This window comes from Perissodus microlepis, chromosome 20, assembly GCF_051167445.1.
Source record: "Perissodus microlepis isolate ML-2025 ecotype Zambia chromosome 20, ASM5116744v1, whole genome shotgun sequence".
NCBI classification, from domain to species: Eukaryota; Metazoa; Chordata; class Actinopteri; order Cichliformes; family Cichlidae; genus Perissodus; species Perissodus microlepis.
Window position 1 is genome coordinate 4,580,756 of NC_140480.1, and position 14,541 is coordinate 4,595,296.

Below are 14,541 nucleotides of genomic sequence, written 5' to 3' on the forward strand. Positions count from 1 at the left end.
TGCTGACAGCCACCCTTCCATATTTCTCTATAAATCCACTGGCTGTTTACAGGTTTATTTGCCAAACACAACACTGCTTCCACATCCTCCCTTTCTCCAATTAACAGGTGGCGCTTGTTAGGAACCACACTGTGAACAGTTTAGGATGTAGGACAGAGGGATGGCTGTTTTGTCTCTTGAGAGGCCGATGTGAATCACTTCAGCGAGAGCGAGCCCCTTGACATTGACCTGGTCTCCAATGAGGCCCCCATGACCCTCTTCTTTAACCACCTACGCCCCCCCCCCCCTCCCGGGGGCCCCTCATCTCTCCTATACATTTGCCTCTCATGCTTGCTTTTATACCACCTCCCCTCTTCCTCCTCCTTTTTCCTTACCGCCAACTCTCCCTTTAGCCTTGGTCCCCGCAGAGCATCCTTTCATGTGTTTGAAGTGTGGGGCACAGAAAATGAAAGTGTGCGTGCATGGAGAGGTGGGGGTGAAGAGCAAGTCTCCATGCATGCGTCTAGATGTGTGTGTGCACGCAAATGTGTAGTTGCAACGTGTTGTGTGAGAGGCTCTCTCTCTGGACCTGATGGGCAAAAGAAGAGTACCAAAAGAAGTGATTGGGGGTGTGGGTGTGAGGGGTGGGGTGGGGGGGTTGAAATTGGGGGTGGAGGTGGAGGGGAGGCAGGGATGTAGAAATGGCCAGGAGGACTTTCCCTCCCTCTTCATATGATGAAAGGAGAGTAAAGAAGAGAGAAAAGAAAATGAGAGGTGGGGGTAGAGATCCAGATGAAAGTGAAAGGAGGGGTGGGATGGGGGGGCGTCTTCTCCTGTTTTGTCTCTTGGAGTTCAGTCAGCGTCGAAATGTGGAGCTGTGCGTAACACCTCTAGCATCATCCCAAAAAAGTGAAAAAAATCAAGCAGTGCGTTTGGTCAAAGGACGAGGACATTCAGCATGAGCACACATGCCGCATATTTACAGCTGCATAAGCCTATGATACTGGCTAAATGCTGATAAATGCTTCTTCCTGAAAAGATGCTTAATTTTCTGGTGTATGGTGCGCTTTAGCGGATAGATGCTGGCTTTTGTGTACCTGCCAGTCCACCAAATCCATCACGGGGCCGGCCAAGCTGCATCAGCGCAGCGCTCCCCTGTATTCTCGTGCTGAGGAAAGCCCGGCTTAACTGAGGGGATTTAGGCCCAACTCCCGGAATGGTGGTGGGGAGAAAAATGGGATGGCACAAAAGAGGGATAAGTGGAATGGGTCCGAATGACAAACTGGGACTTCCCAAAATAACTCATGCAAAGAAAGAGGTGTGTGTGTGTGTGTGTCCATCTGCAATTAGGACTCTAATTTGTAGTCAGAGGGGTTCTCCTCTTGTGTGCCAGCAGCTGCAACATGAGACAAGAGTTTTAGAGGGGAACATTCTGAGTCCGAGCACCTAATCTGTCCACACACACACACACACACACACACACACACAGAAAGAGAAAGAGAGAGGGTTAGAGCCCCAGGTGACCATGCTGCTCTCAGTTCACATGAAAGAGAATTCAAGAGAGAGGGAGGGAGAGAGAAAATATGGACCCAATATTGAAGTGATGCATCGCTTCCATGGAGTGGACATGTAGAGAATAACAGGAAGAAATAATAGACAGAGAAGCAAAGGTCACAAGGCTTGTACTGTGTCGATTTAAGGGAGTATATCACCTGTTACACCTGTCAAATTCAAGGTCTTAGTTACTTTTGGGAAATCATATTTGGGGGTTTTACGATTGATTTTCATATTTTAAAAATAAATGTCCGGCTGGCTGGACTCCTTTAAAAGTCTAATGAGAAGCATTATGGGAAGTGTAGGATCTCAAAAACACAAACAATGTGTCTGAAAATGTATTAATGTTAGGACGTATGTTGCATTTAGAAATGAAAACATCACAGTGAAACCAAAACACTGGTCTGCTGCTCATCAGTAAATAAATAAATAACAAATACTTAGAACATTAGTAATTTAATGAACTTTCATAGAAACGGCAAGTGTTTCATGGCCTCTTAACTTTTCAGAATCCCCTGGAAACATTTATGGCTCAGTGTCATCTGCCTCAGCCAAACTGTTATTTTAAACATCAACTAAAAGTTGGTGTGTTTGCTCCTTGGTCTCCAGCATGGTGAGATTGTTTGTCTCTGCAGCTTTTATTGTGACCATTCTTTCTCAGTTGGGCGCTTGGTACTCCTAAAGACTAACAAAACTGCTAAAGTAAACCCTTTAACTGAGCCGGACATACAAAATAATTGGTGGAGGTGGGACTGCGACCAAAGGAAACTTATAGAGGTCAACTATCCTACCCTGTCTTCACTGCACCTTGTATGCAAGTGCTCAACAGAGTGTGTGTGTGTGTGTGTGTGTGTGTGTGTGTGTGCGCGCGCGCTTTGGGGCTTCAGTTCCCTCTGATCCTTCCCTTATCTCTCACAACCCTCCCTATCCTCCCCCCCCCCCATTTTACACACACACACACACCCTTGTCTGCCGCCAGCAGAGTCCCTCGCGGCCTGGCGCAGCAAACAGATCGATACACCGGAGCTAGGCCGCATTAATATCTGTCGCTTCACCCCCCCCACCTCGGCGCCCGCTCAACTGCTTCAACACACGCACACACGCGTGTATACACACACACACAGCCGGGCACATACACGTAAGCACCTAAATCACGCAGACACACAGAAACACACATCACACCCGTACCGGCGGCGGAAATGGCCCCTAGCTCCCGAGGGATCTGTCTAATTAAAAAAAAAAAAAAAAAAAGTTGGAGGAGGGGGTGGAGGGTTGGGGGGATGGATAGATTGAGGCAGAGAGTGAGAGGGAGGAGAGAGAGAGAGAGAGCAGGATGGATTTTTCTCTCATTAGAAGCCATGTCTCCTGGTGTGGCCTGGCCTGGCTTGATAATGATGAGTCCTCGTCTCCTTCGAGGGCGAGAGAGAATCGGGGAGAGGGAGGAAGAGAAAGAGAGGGAGAGAGGCAAGAGGTGGAGGGCATAAGGTGCAGGGGAGAGGGCAGGTAGAGATGGAGGGAGAAGGCACGGTGGTGGTGGTTGTGAGGGGTAAAAACACTGTACATACTGTGCTGCTTTTTGCACAGCAGGCTTTTTTTTTAATAAATATCAGAAAAAATAATAGCAGAAATTTTACTTTTCATGGCGTGTTTTTCCTGGATCCAAATCTTTTTCTCGTATTCACTTAAATGGGGTCAGCTCAGTTCCAAAGCAAGACACATGGCTTTAAACTCTGTGTGGATATCTGTATATGTAGATGAATGGATAAGAAAATCCATCATTTCAGTGTAAAGGTGGAATGAGGCCGAGTGGAGTTCTTAATGACTTATTGGGTGTTTTTATAAGCTGCCTGCATACTTGACCCTTAAATCCATCACTACAGGATAATAAATAACTTTTGAGAGCATGTGCCGCTTCTGTTTTTTGTTCTAATAACTTGTATCACATATTAAAAGCCAAATATCAGCAGCTAAATGTATAATTAGTTGAATTATGTTTTTTTCAAATGTTCAGTAAAATACAACTGGATGCTAAACTTCATCTCCCTTTCTCCCTTTACATCCTCTTTCTTTTCTGATCCATCTTTTCTTTCATATTTATCCCATCTTTGTCACATCAACACTATCATCTCATTTCTTTTCCTCCTGCCGTGCTTTCCCCTGTTTTGCCCCTTTGCTCCGTAATGTAGACATGCTGCGAGCTCGCCAGGAAGCGCTGGCTGCGGCGGTGAGGAATCCAGTGGCCTTAGAAGCTCACCTGCCCTCGGCGGGAAGCTCTTCTTCATCCAGTCAGAGACGCAAGCAGGGCCTGCCGCAGCATCGGGACGCACATTATACCGACAGGTAAAAACAGATGCAGATGTCAATGTCTGCATCAGCGCTGCCGTAACCAGCTGTAGCTGTTGAAACAAATACCCGCATTATTCATTATTAGGAAAAAAGAAACCCTAACACCTGCATCCACCTGGCACATGTATATAACTTCATACCATAAGAGTTGGAGTTAATCACCTGCCAGTTTGCATCAGCACAGAACTGTATAGCACCCCCACCCCCACCTTCCTCAGCGAGATCTGATCTCATATTTGGCTTTTCCTGTGTGCTGCAGAGTTGGTGTGAGCGTGTGCATTTCCACATACATGGCTAAACTGAGGATCCAATAACCTCTTGGCTACCACTGTGGAGTTGCACGCCTGCACGCCAGCTCTTCCTCCCTCCCCCCCAAAGCGCTGGCCCCTGCGCCTCCCAAACAAAGCCAGGGGCAGCGGGAGTGGGCGGGTAATTGCTTGTCGATTATTTATGTGGCGCGGGGAGAGGCGGGGGATCGATAATGGGCCGGCGGTGCGGCAGCAGGGTGTGTGCGCTTGTGTGTGCATGAGAGAGAGAGAGGCAGAGAGGGGTTGGTGAGGGGCAGGAGGGGGAAATAAGCAGGAAGCAGGGCGGCCAGGCGCTGTGTGGTGCAGCTCTGGGAGACTGTGGGGGTGTATATAGTGTGTGTGTGTGTGTGTGTTGTGGCAAGATTGGGGGGGGGGGGCTGAGTGTTCATGTGTTTGTTCCATTTTTCAAGCTGGCGGTCTGCATGCGTACTCATCTATGCGGATTGAATCTGGGTTTGTTTGTGTGAATATGTCTGCTAATTTGTGTGTGCGTGCGCGTGTGTGAGAGAGGCCAGTGGTGCAGTGTGAATGTACTCAGTGAGCCGCGGCTGTTCTCCGACAGCACACAGAGTAATTAGCCACACAGGACCGGGGAGAGTTAACTAGGCCTCACCCTACCTCCGTCCGTCCGTCTGTCTCTACCTCACTCTGCCCTGCTTGTGCGTTCTGTTTAACCCTCAGTGAAACAGTTTAATCTGTCTATCACTTGTGCTATTGTCCAAGCAGTAGTACAGGAAGAAAAGACAAATGGACCTAGGTCTGTTTGATATAACGATATATATCGGATGACAATATAAAAACGTCTGTTTCATTTTAGGCTATGGTTTGTTTCGTGGTGTCGCAAAATAAACTGTTTACGGCAATATTTTTTCATCGTTTTGATGGTCACTGTAGTGGCTATATTAATTTCTTGAAGTTCTCTCTTTCTCTTATATTTTATATAACCACACTACGGACGGACAAGCGCCTGTTTTTATGCGTTGTGGTTAGCAACAACGACGGTAACAGCATCGCGTGTCCGCTTGTTTATGTTCCACATAAACCTTTCACATTAAAGCTCAAGATCCTGTTGAGACTTTTCAAAATAAACTGAATCACGTGAAAGAGCAGATTATTTACGGATGAGAATTAAAAAAGAGCCGCCAGGTGCTAAAAAATAAACCTTAGACTCAAACGTTAGAACAGGCTTTTCCCCGCAGCACGCCGTGTAATAAATACTCACAAAGAAAACGGTGGCCTTTACAACTTATGTCTAAAAATATAATTATAGTTTCATGCATCGGTTAAAACACTCGACTCCAGGTACATGACGCGCAGCTGGAAACACTTCCCGCAAGACGAGCTGCCCGAGATTCACAGAATTTACAGAAAATGTTACATTTTTGTGATTTATATCGTTATCGGGACGATAGAATTCTTATATCGGGATATGAGATTTTGGTCATATCGCACAGCCCTAAATGGACCAATTCTAAAACCTAAAGGCGAGGTTGTACCAAATCCCCATATAATAAACAGAACTAGTAAAAAGAAGAGAGAGAGAGAGGGGGAGACAGAGAGAATGAGTGCAAAAGTGAGGAGAAAATTAATATGGAGATAATTGGTATATTGAAAAAAATAATAATAACAGCAATAAAATGAAGAATGAAGGCTGAGGGAGTGAGTTAGAGATGGAAGCGCTCCCCTCTCTTCCTCCCTAACTCTCTCCGTGGCTCACCTTTCCATCGACCCCTCATCATTGATTACCTGGGGCCCATTAGGGCCCATTGTTAAAAACAAATCATTAGGGCCGCTCGATGGGCTTAGAGCCTGGCGTTCCATTTGTCTGGCCTTAAATGGCACTAAGCTCACCAAGCATCTGCAAGGCAAATAGGGGAGGGGTAGAGACAAGTAAAGAGAGTGTGTGTGTGTGGGGGGGGGGGGGACATTGGAGCATAAAGCGGGAATGAAGAAAGGGAAGCAAAAAAGGAAGAGAGGAGATGGGAGATGGCGAGATGACGGAGTAACAGAGAGAGCGAGAGAGAGAGATGAACAAAAATAGGGAGTGAGGAGATCGGGAGAGTGTGAGATAAGGGGAGGGTGGGAGAGAGAGCGCAAGCGTGGAGGGAGCCTCATCCATTTTAATGAGCTTCCTGTGTAAATGTGTTCCTGCGGAGAAGGAGCTGAAGGCGGCCGCGCGGCGCTCCTAATCCCCCCACGCTCCAGTCATTAAGGGCAGCCCTGTCACACACACTTACACAGACGCACTTATGCACACACACACACTGCCTGGGCTGCTCTGGGACGGGGCCGCTGTCGCCACTCTGACAGGTCGCCACACACCAGTGAATTCCCCAGGAGCCCCTGGCCTCACTGCAGGCAGGAGACACACAGGCTGAAAGAGAGAATCCAGCGATACAGTTTTGCTTGATTATGAGTCCACCTTGCATTTGTGAGTCTGCCTATTTTCAGTCTCTGAGTTTTTTTGCCTCATCTTTTTATAGCATGTCAGTGGTTTGCCAACAAAATGCAAAGATGGTGCAAAAAAAAAAAGAGAAAATAAAACCACACAGAGAAAAACAGACAAGTACACACAAACACATGTAGGAGCACCCAACACACACACACACACACACACACACACACACACACACACACACACACACACACACACACACACACACACAGCCCCAGAGCAAAACGACTAATGTCTGCCACTCCTCCCTCAAAATTGCCTCCTATAAAAAGAGGAAGAGAGGGAGAGATGAAGGAAGGGAGTGGAGGGGAGTGTCAGACAAACACTCCGTCTCTTCTCTCTCTCTCCTCTTTCTCTCTCTCTCACTCCCCGTGATTAGGCCTAATTATGGTGGCGCAGACGCCTGGCAGCCCCAGTCATGCAGCTTTAATTGACCGTTATTCATTTGAGGGCTAACGCTAGGCAAGGGTAGGCGGTACAAGAAGAGGGAAGAAGAAAGGGGGAATATCAGAGGGGTGTGGGGGGGGTGATGGGAATTTGGCATGCGGGAGCCATGGTTGGGCGGCGGCGGGGGGGGCGCCTTAACATAGCCTAGTGGAACTGCGCGTCGGAAGGCTAATTGCTAGCCCTGAGGGATTAGGCCAGGTGATTACACACTGGGCGGTGTAATTACATAAGCAGCGGCTAGCGGGGCCCCGGCTCGCGGCTCCAGGGTCACGCGCCACAGCCCTCACCCAAGATTAATTGGAGCTGCCACTGGAGTGCGAGGCACCGCCGGAGAGAGCGGTTATACGATTAGCATTAACATTTCAGCGGCGGAGGCGATCGATGAATGCTGCCGCCCCCCCATTCCCTCCCCTCTCCAGCACACACACCCACCCACCCTCTCAGTGCTCCCTCTGCCACCTCACACCTCCCACACCACCCCATCTCATCCACCAGCTCTTGTAGATGTGCCCTCCCTCTTCACAGTTCCCCTCGCTCTCTCTCTCTTTTTCCTCACCATTTAGTGAGGCGGGAGACATGCAGGCGCTGGCTAATTTGAACACGGTTGCAAAACAATATTTGCGGTCGCATGTGTCCCAGTGTTGGTTTTGACTCTGTTGTTTTCCTCAGCTTGTTTCCCGTGTATGCTTTTATGCGGCGGCAGTCGCGCACAGCTGAGCTCTGATTGGTGTGATTGCAGCAGCTCGGGGAGCAGAGAGAGGGGAGTGAAGTGGAGACGTGTGGGTAAAAGAAGCTCGAGCTTGAGCTCAGGAAAAGGCCCTGGAAAAGGCTCGAGAGAGGGTAGAGAGACAGAGCAGGCGGGCGGCATCATCATCCACTCTGGGATCAAAGCCTCGCACACTCTGACGCCTTCAGTGGGTCAAAGTGCACATGCCTCACTTTTCACACATTACGTGCTGCTTCAGAAGCCATATTCCCGCACCCCCAAGGATGCATGCCAAACTGAAAGAGGGACAGAATGACAGAAGGGAGGGGGAAAAGGGAAGTGATGCACAAGGCGAAAACAGGATAAGATGAAGGGATGAGGAGAGATAAAAATACACAGGCAAAAGGAATAACAGTAGAGAGCAGACAGATTTTTCAGAGGTCATAGAGAAGGAGAGAGAAGGGAGTAAAGAACAGAAAAAAGGTGGGTAATACAGAGGGAGAGATGGAGAAAGAGGGGGAAAGGTGAGAGGCACCTTTCCCCCTCAAAGAGGACAAAAGACGAAGCCAATAATGGAGAGGCCTTTTCAGAAACAGGGGTTGTAGGACGCTCCATCTTTTCACTGGCTTCAATGCAGCCTGGAGAGAGGGAGGGAAGCAGGGAGAAGAGCACACAGAAAAAAGGGGAGAGGAGGAGAAGAGAGGAGGGATGAGTGTTAATTAGAAGGTCCTTCAGCCCGTGGCCCCGGTCAAGACGCAGGGGCCGCCCCAGCTGTCGGAGCATGACACACTGGCATTGTGCATTCAGCCCTCATTATGTGTGTGGGTCTGGAGTTGTGGCGTGTATGTGTGAGGCGGCAGGGGAAGGAAAGGCTGCAGTCCAGGGTACAGCAATGGCCAGCGGCGCTTGCTGCGGCGTGACAAGACTGATGAGGCGCTGGGGCGACATGAGGGCCTCTGGAGCACCACTGATAAAAATACACTGCATACATTGGCAGTGTGGCACCATTCGCGCGCGCACACACACACAGAGCAGCAGCTGAAATTTTCTGAGAAGAGAGAGGGGAAAAAAATCAAAATGTGAAGTGAAAACTGTTCCATTGACGTAGGAAGTCGCGTGTGCCGAACATTCGTGTTATTTCAACATATTTAGTAAAATTAAAATTGAGATTGATGTTTTTGTTTAATTTGTGTCCACAGAGAAATGTCCCATCCTCCACCCCTACTGTCCCCTCCAACTGCTCCTCACATCGCCTTAGGACCTCACTTGCGGCCTCCTTTCCTTGGCATGCCCTCTGCTCTTTGCCAAGCCCCCGGTGAGTCATGAGTAATTCTAACGCCAGATGGATACTTTTGCACAACACACAAAGAAAATCTAATTTTCACCCAAGTATTTCTTTTTGGCACTTTGATTTAGTTTGTAACATGTTAACTCAAAGATTCCTCCAAAACTTGGGACATTGCATTGTTACATTTGTGCTGTTTTTGTTACAGGTTACGGTTTCCTTCAGCCAGCTCAAGCAGAGCTCTTTGCCCGCCAACAGGAGCTCTTGAGAAAGCAGAACCTGGCCAGGTGTGTTTAATAAAGTGATGATGAAAGCCTACATCAAAAGTATTAAGATATGGGTTTAGGAAGCTTTTGGACTGTGTGGTAAACCTCTTTGTGTTTTGTTGCCGCAGACTTGAGATGTCAGCCGAGCTGCTGAGACAGAAAGAGTTGGAAAATCTCCACCAGCGACAGCAACAGCAACGTCTGCTGGGCTCTGACCCTCTGGGGGCTCTACCTCCTGGAATTCCTCTCGACCATCCAGCATTGCGGAGCCTCCATGACATCCCAGAGGGCCATCCTCTCCGCGAGGAACTGGCCCGCCGCACAAATGCAATGCTGGTGCTTCGACACGGGGCTACCACGCCCCTCCTAACACTCAACCACCAACAACAGCAACAACCGGGGGTGTCGTCCACACACAAAGACACCCAGCCGCAAAGCTCCACTGCTGGCACAGATGCCGAATCCAGAAAGATGGCCCGCAGGGTCCCCCAGACGCAAATCCATAGTGGGGATCACAGAGAAGGAAGAGAGGACAGAGGAAGGGAGGAAGACATGGAAGTGCACGAAGAGGAAATGAAGGACTCAGACAGCGAGACAGAGATGTGCGATGAGAGGCTGGAGAGAGTCGGTGCCAAGTCCAGCAGTAAACCCAAGGACAGGGGTAAAGACACTGGCAGCAAGGGAGTGTGTGACAGTGCCAAGGAGACTGTAGAGCGCTCAGGCAGGCTGAGCGCCCCTTGTAGTTCTGCAGGTACAGAGTCCCCCAGTCGCCACCTTTTTACCACTGGACTGGGCAAAACCGATCTCAAGTACCACCTGCCACCAGGGTTCCTGCCACCGCTACCTGCTCTTCATGCCCAGTCATTTCCCTTCGGATTCCCCTACGCCAACCCTTATTTTCACACGGGTGAGAGACTCAGACGCGCACACTCGACACACAGAGCTCAGAGCTGACACGTGAAATCCATTAGAATCACTCTCTGCGCGTGTCTCTAGTGTGGAGGCCTCTCCCTGTTAGGGCCTCTTCCTCTGACCCCAGGGTGACCCACATGCACGCCACCAACAGCACAGCCACGTGGGCAGAAGGGAGGGATTGAGGGGGTTGTTGGTTTGCAGGCATAAAGTGGGATGACATAGCAGCAAGCGGCACGTTTACTTTATGAAAGCATAAGAAAAGACTCGCAATGAGCACCTGAAGGAAACTGTAACAGTCATTTATTAAATGAGTTTAAGATATCTATTAGTTTACTTAACACAGACACTTAAAACCAAACCAAAAAAATACATATTTTAAAACAAATAGCACCTTTGTACCTGGTGTGGGTATATATTGACACATCATTTTCACCCACTGCTGCTTTTTCAGGCTCTTTGGGAGGTCTTTTCATGGATGGGGAGGACTCAGCCACAGCAAACCCTGCGGAGGACATCAGCAAGTGGAGTGTGGAGGATGTGTGCGGCTTCATAAGCAGCCTGGCAGGATGTGCTGAATACACACAGGTGAGAACGTAGAGAGCAGGAAAGAGAGAGAGAGAAGGGGACGGAGGCCAGGGGCAGGCTGATTATTAACCATAGAGGAAAAACAGTGTACTAAGATATAATTCAAACCCCAAAACCACTGCAGTACTGTCAAAGGCGTCTCATTATATTTAGGTAGAAGCAGTAAACCTGCAGCTTTTTCAAGGTTTTTTTTTTGTGAATGTGTGTGGATGCATGAGAGAGCATGGTCATGTTTAATAGTTTGAGCCACGTTTGTGTGAATGACGGTGAGTTTAAAGTGCATGTAGGTGTAGCTTGTGTGAATGAAACGTGCATTTGTGTGTTAATCCAGGCTGTGCGACGTTCCAAAATGAACTATCCAGAGAAAGTTCTCATCATTGGAAAATGGAAACGAGTAAAATATTAGGACTAGGTATTCAATTCAACTTATTTTATATAGCGCCAAATTACAACAACAGTCACCTCAAGGCGCTTAATATTGTAAGGTAAAGACTCTACAATAACCCAGAGAAACCCCAACAATCAAATGACAACCTATGAGTAAGCACTTTGGCAACAGTGGAAAGGAAAAACCTCCTTTTAACAGGAAGATTCCTCCAGCAGATCCAGGCTCAGGGAAGAGCAGCATGTGCTGTGACCTGTTGGGGGTGATGGAAAGGAGACGAGACAAAAGACATCTTGTGGAAGAGGGCCAGAGGAACATTTCTGGAGTCAGAGACGTGTATGGGGAGGGATTTGCTGCTGTCCTGACTCCAAGGGAACTGATAAGGAACAAAGTAGACACCATAATTAGGCTTCAGCTGTCTTAGACGTGGAGATTTAGATGAACCTTTGGAGTCATTTTTGCACAATAAATGATAACCGTATATACATATGGCATAGAAAACATCCCAATCCCAACATTACGATGTTTAAAATGATAAAAGACTACAGTCTCTACAATTTGAATCATCCATATTGCAAAAATGTTTCCTGATAATCTTCAATTGCATTCTCAAAATGAGTATGAAACATTTTGGAATAGAGCCCACTGTTCTGTAGTGTTCGTGTGAGCGAATGTGTAGGGTTGTGTGTGTTTCTGTGCGTGTCGGGGCTGTGGCTGAAGAGGCTGTGTCTCCGCCAGGTGTTTCGGGAGCAGGCCATTGATGGAGAGACATTGCCACTGCTCACTGAGGAGCACCTGCTCAACACCATGGGATTAAAGCTGGGGCCCGCACTCAAGATCCGCTCACAGGTACACCTCACAGACCTGCGCGTGTGAGTGTGTGTGTTTGTGTATGATCAAGTGGACCCGTGTTTGTCTGAGTGTGCGTTCCCGTCTGTAGGACCGAGACAAACTGCTAGAATAGTATAGCTGATTCCCTTAAACTAGCCTGCCCCACATTCTCAGCCTCTCTTCTTCTCTCTCTAAATTCAGTATACATTAGTCCATAACCCGATGCTCAACAGGCTGTACTGACAGTCATGTGATCTCCTCTCGTCTCCTCAGGTGGCTCGCCGCGTTGGCAGGCTTTTCTACATGACAGGATTCCCACTGGCATTCCCGTTTCCACCTTCTGCTGCCCTGCGACCCCCAGAGCGCGATCGGGACCCCCTGACTGCGCCATCTGACACACCCTTGCCCCTCTCTCTCTCTGTGCCACACCGACCCACTTCCACCAGCAGCAGTTCCTCCCCTTACAGCGGCCCCACCCCAGGTTGCTCCTCCCCCAAGCAGGAAAACGGCAATGTGGTAGGACGATACGAGGCCAAAACCCCCTCATAGGAGTGTAAGGGAAGGGGTGAGAATGGAAAACTAGTCTCATGAATGGGGATGGGGGAGTGTAACTTGAAGCAGACTGACCTCTCAATACCTTCACCTTTTGAGCTGAAATTTACGGGAAAAAAACAGACTTGAATAAAAAAAAAAAAAAAAAAGACAACTGGACAGTATGGACCGTATCCGACAAACCAATCAGCTGAGTTCCTCTGCAGGGGCTGTAGCCGAGCAGAATCCAAAGAAACTGGGTTGGAAGGGAGAGACGTGAAGCGACAGAGAAAAAGGAGACAGCTGGTCACAGCAAGCCTGCCAAAAAAATGGAGCAAAGCCCTGCCACAAATGCAACATTCTTGCAAGTCAGACAGTCAGACGCTAGCGGAAACTCTTCCTTCCTTCCTGGGCTGGAGGAAGCTCTGCTCACTCACTCACTCTCTTTCTCTAGTCTCTGCATCTCTGACTGCTCTCACCCAGAATCCTGCAAAGCCCAGGAATTAAAAAAAAGAGACATTTCTCCCTCCCTCCCCTCTTCCTCACCCCTTTCCCTGAGGCCAAACAGCAGCGTGGTGCTGTATGTTGGTTTTTTTTTTTTTTTTGGTTATTTTTTTTCTTCTTCTAGAGGCTGGAGTTGAAACATATGCTGAGCAGCACCAGATCTGACCAGCTTCCTCTCTTATCACTGCAACTATGCATTCCGCTGTCCCGATACCAAAGATGACCGGATATGTGGAATTGAAACCATGTTTCACAACGTGTCTGCGCTTCTTTTTGCATTAACGGTCAAACAGGGGAATGCTAGGCTTAGTGCCTCACTCAGTGGGACTCTTATTTGAGATGACACAGGTAGAGCCGTCGTTTACTGACAAACAAAGGATTAAAAATGCTAAGAAATGGAGAAGCCTCAATAGCAGCTGTGGTTTGTACCCCTTATGTCATTGTACGCTTGTGTTGACTACTGTGGGAGGTAGGAAAAACATGCAAAATTGTACAGAATCATGCTTAAGATGAAAATATCCTGAAGATTACATACGTGGTACTTTTACTTTTTGTTAAATGTAGTTGCACGATTAAGGTTTTCTTTACTGGAAAAAAAAAAGTGACTTGCTGAACTTTGGTGGTACTTTTTGTTCATGAGTTTTTGTTTTGCCCTTTTTTTAAAAAAAGTGTAATATTAAAAAAAACAACAACAAAAAACAAAAACGTATGCTCCAATCTTGAATGCTACTTCAGCATATAAATATGAGGACAAAAATATTTATAGGACTTTTAATGTAGTAGATAAAACAGATGGTGATATGTATTAAAATTAGCCCTCAAGATGGAATTCCAAAGATACTTTTACTTTCTCTCTTGGTTGCAGGGAAAAGAAAGGCACAAGCTCTTAATGCAAATGTTTTGAATTTGTTATGGGGTTTTTTTTTTTTTTTTTTTTTACTACACAAACAAATTAAAAATGGTCTCTAGATTTCCCTTCAAAAGTTTGTCTTCATCCTATTTTTCTATTCACCACACAGGTGAAATAAATGCTAAAGAAAGCCTCTCTTCTTTCTCTCGTGTTTGCTTCAAATATCAGAAATGCTCTTTCCTCCTCAGGTGTTTGTGGTACTTTCGTTAAAAAAGAACATGCAGGAGGCAGGGTGTGTGTGTGTTTTATAAAGGGGAGGTGACCCATGGGGGGCACAGTTCGGGTCAACACCAGCTGTCGGAGTGTGAGGTTCAGCCGCAGGCCAAGGCCTTCCTGCCTGTGGGGGTAAACCTGACCCTCCTCATATACCCACACACGCACACAGCAACAGAACCAGGAGCAGCCCTCGCTCACACTCGCCTTCCTCCTTCAAAGCGGTGCGCTCTTCACACTCTGCTGGGACTTCCCCCTCGCTTTAGGCGGGCCTCTGCACCAGGAGGTTCAGAATTCACTGAAAACCACCGCAGAGGAAAC

The 14,541-nt window shown here is 47.9% G+C and overlaps 1 protein-coding gene across 2 annotated transcripts in view; it reads left to right on the forward strand.

Annotated features, from left to right (window-relative positions):
- The window catches only part of samd11 (sterile alpha motif domain containing 11), a 49,545-nt gene extending 35,403 nt beyond the window's left edge, over positions 1–14,142 (forward strand). Inside the window, exons 7-13 of one of the 2 annotated variants that reach the window (XM_084916829.1) lie at positions 3,720–3,873; positions 8,995–9,110; positions 9,289–9,367; positions 9,475–10,253; positions 10,713–10,846; positions 11,970–12,080; positions 12,336–14,142. In XM_084916829.1, coding sequence (XP_084772955.1) covers positions 3,720–3,873; positions 8,995–9,110; positions 9,289–9,367; positions 9,475–10,253; positions 10,713–10,846; positions 11,970–12,080; positions 12,336–12,611 — 1,649 coding nt within the window. In that variant the 3' untranslated portion in view covers positions 12,612–14,142. The remainder of the gene's footprint in view (positions 1–3,719; positions 3,874–8,994; positions 9,111–9,288; positions 9,368–9,474; positions 10,254–10,712; positions 10,847–11,969; positions 12,081–12,335) is intronic. The other variant, XM_084916830.1, reaches the window with a different exon arrangement.
- Positions 14,143–14,541: the final 399 nt, after the last annotated feature.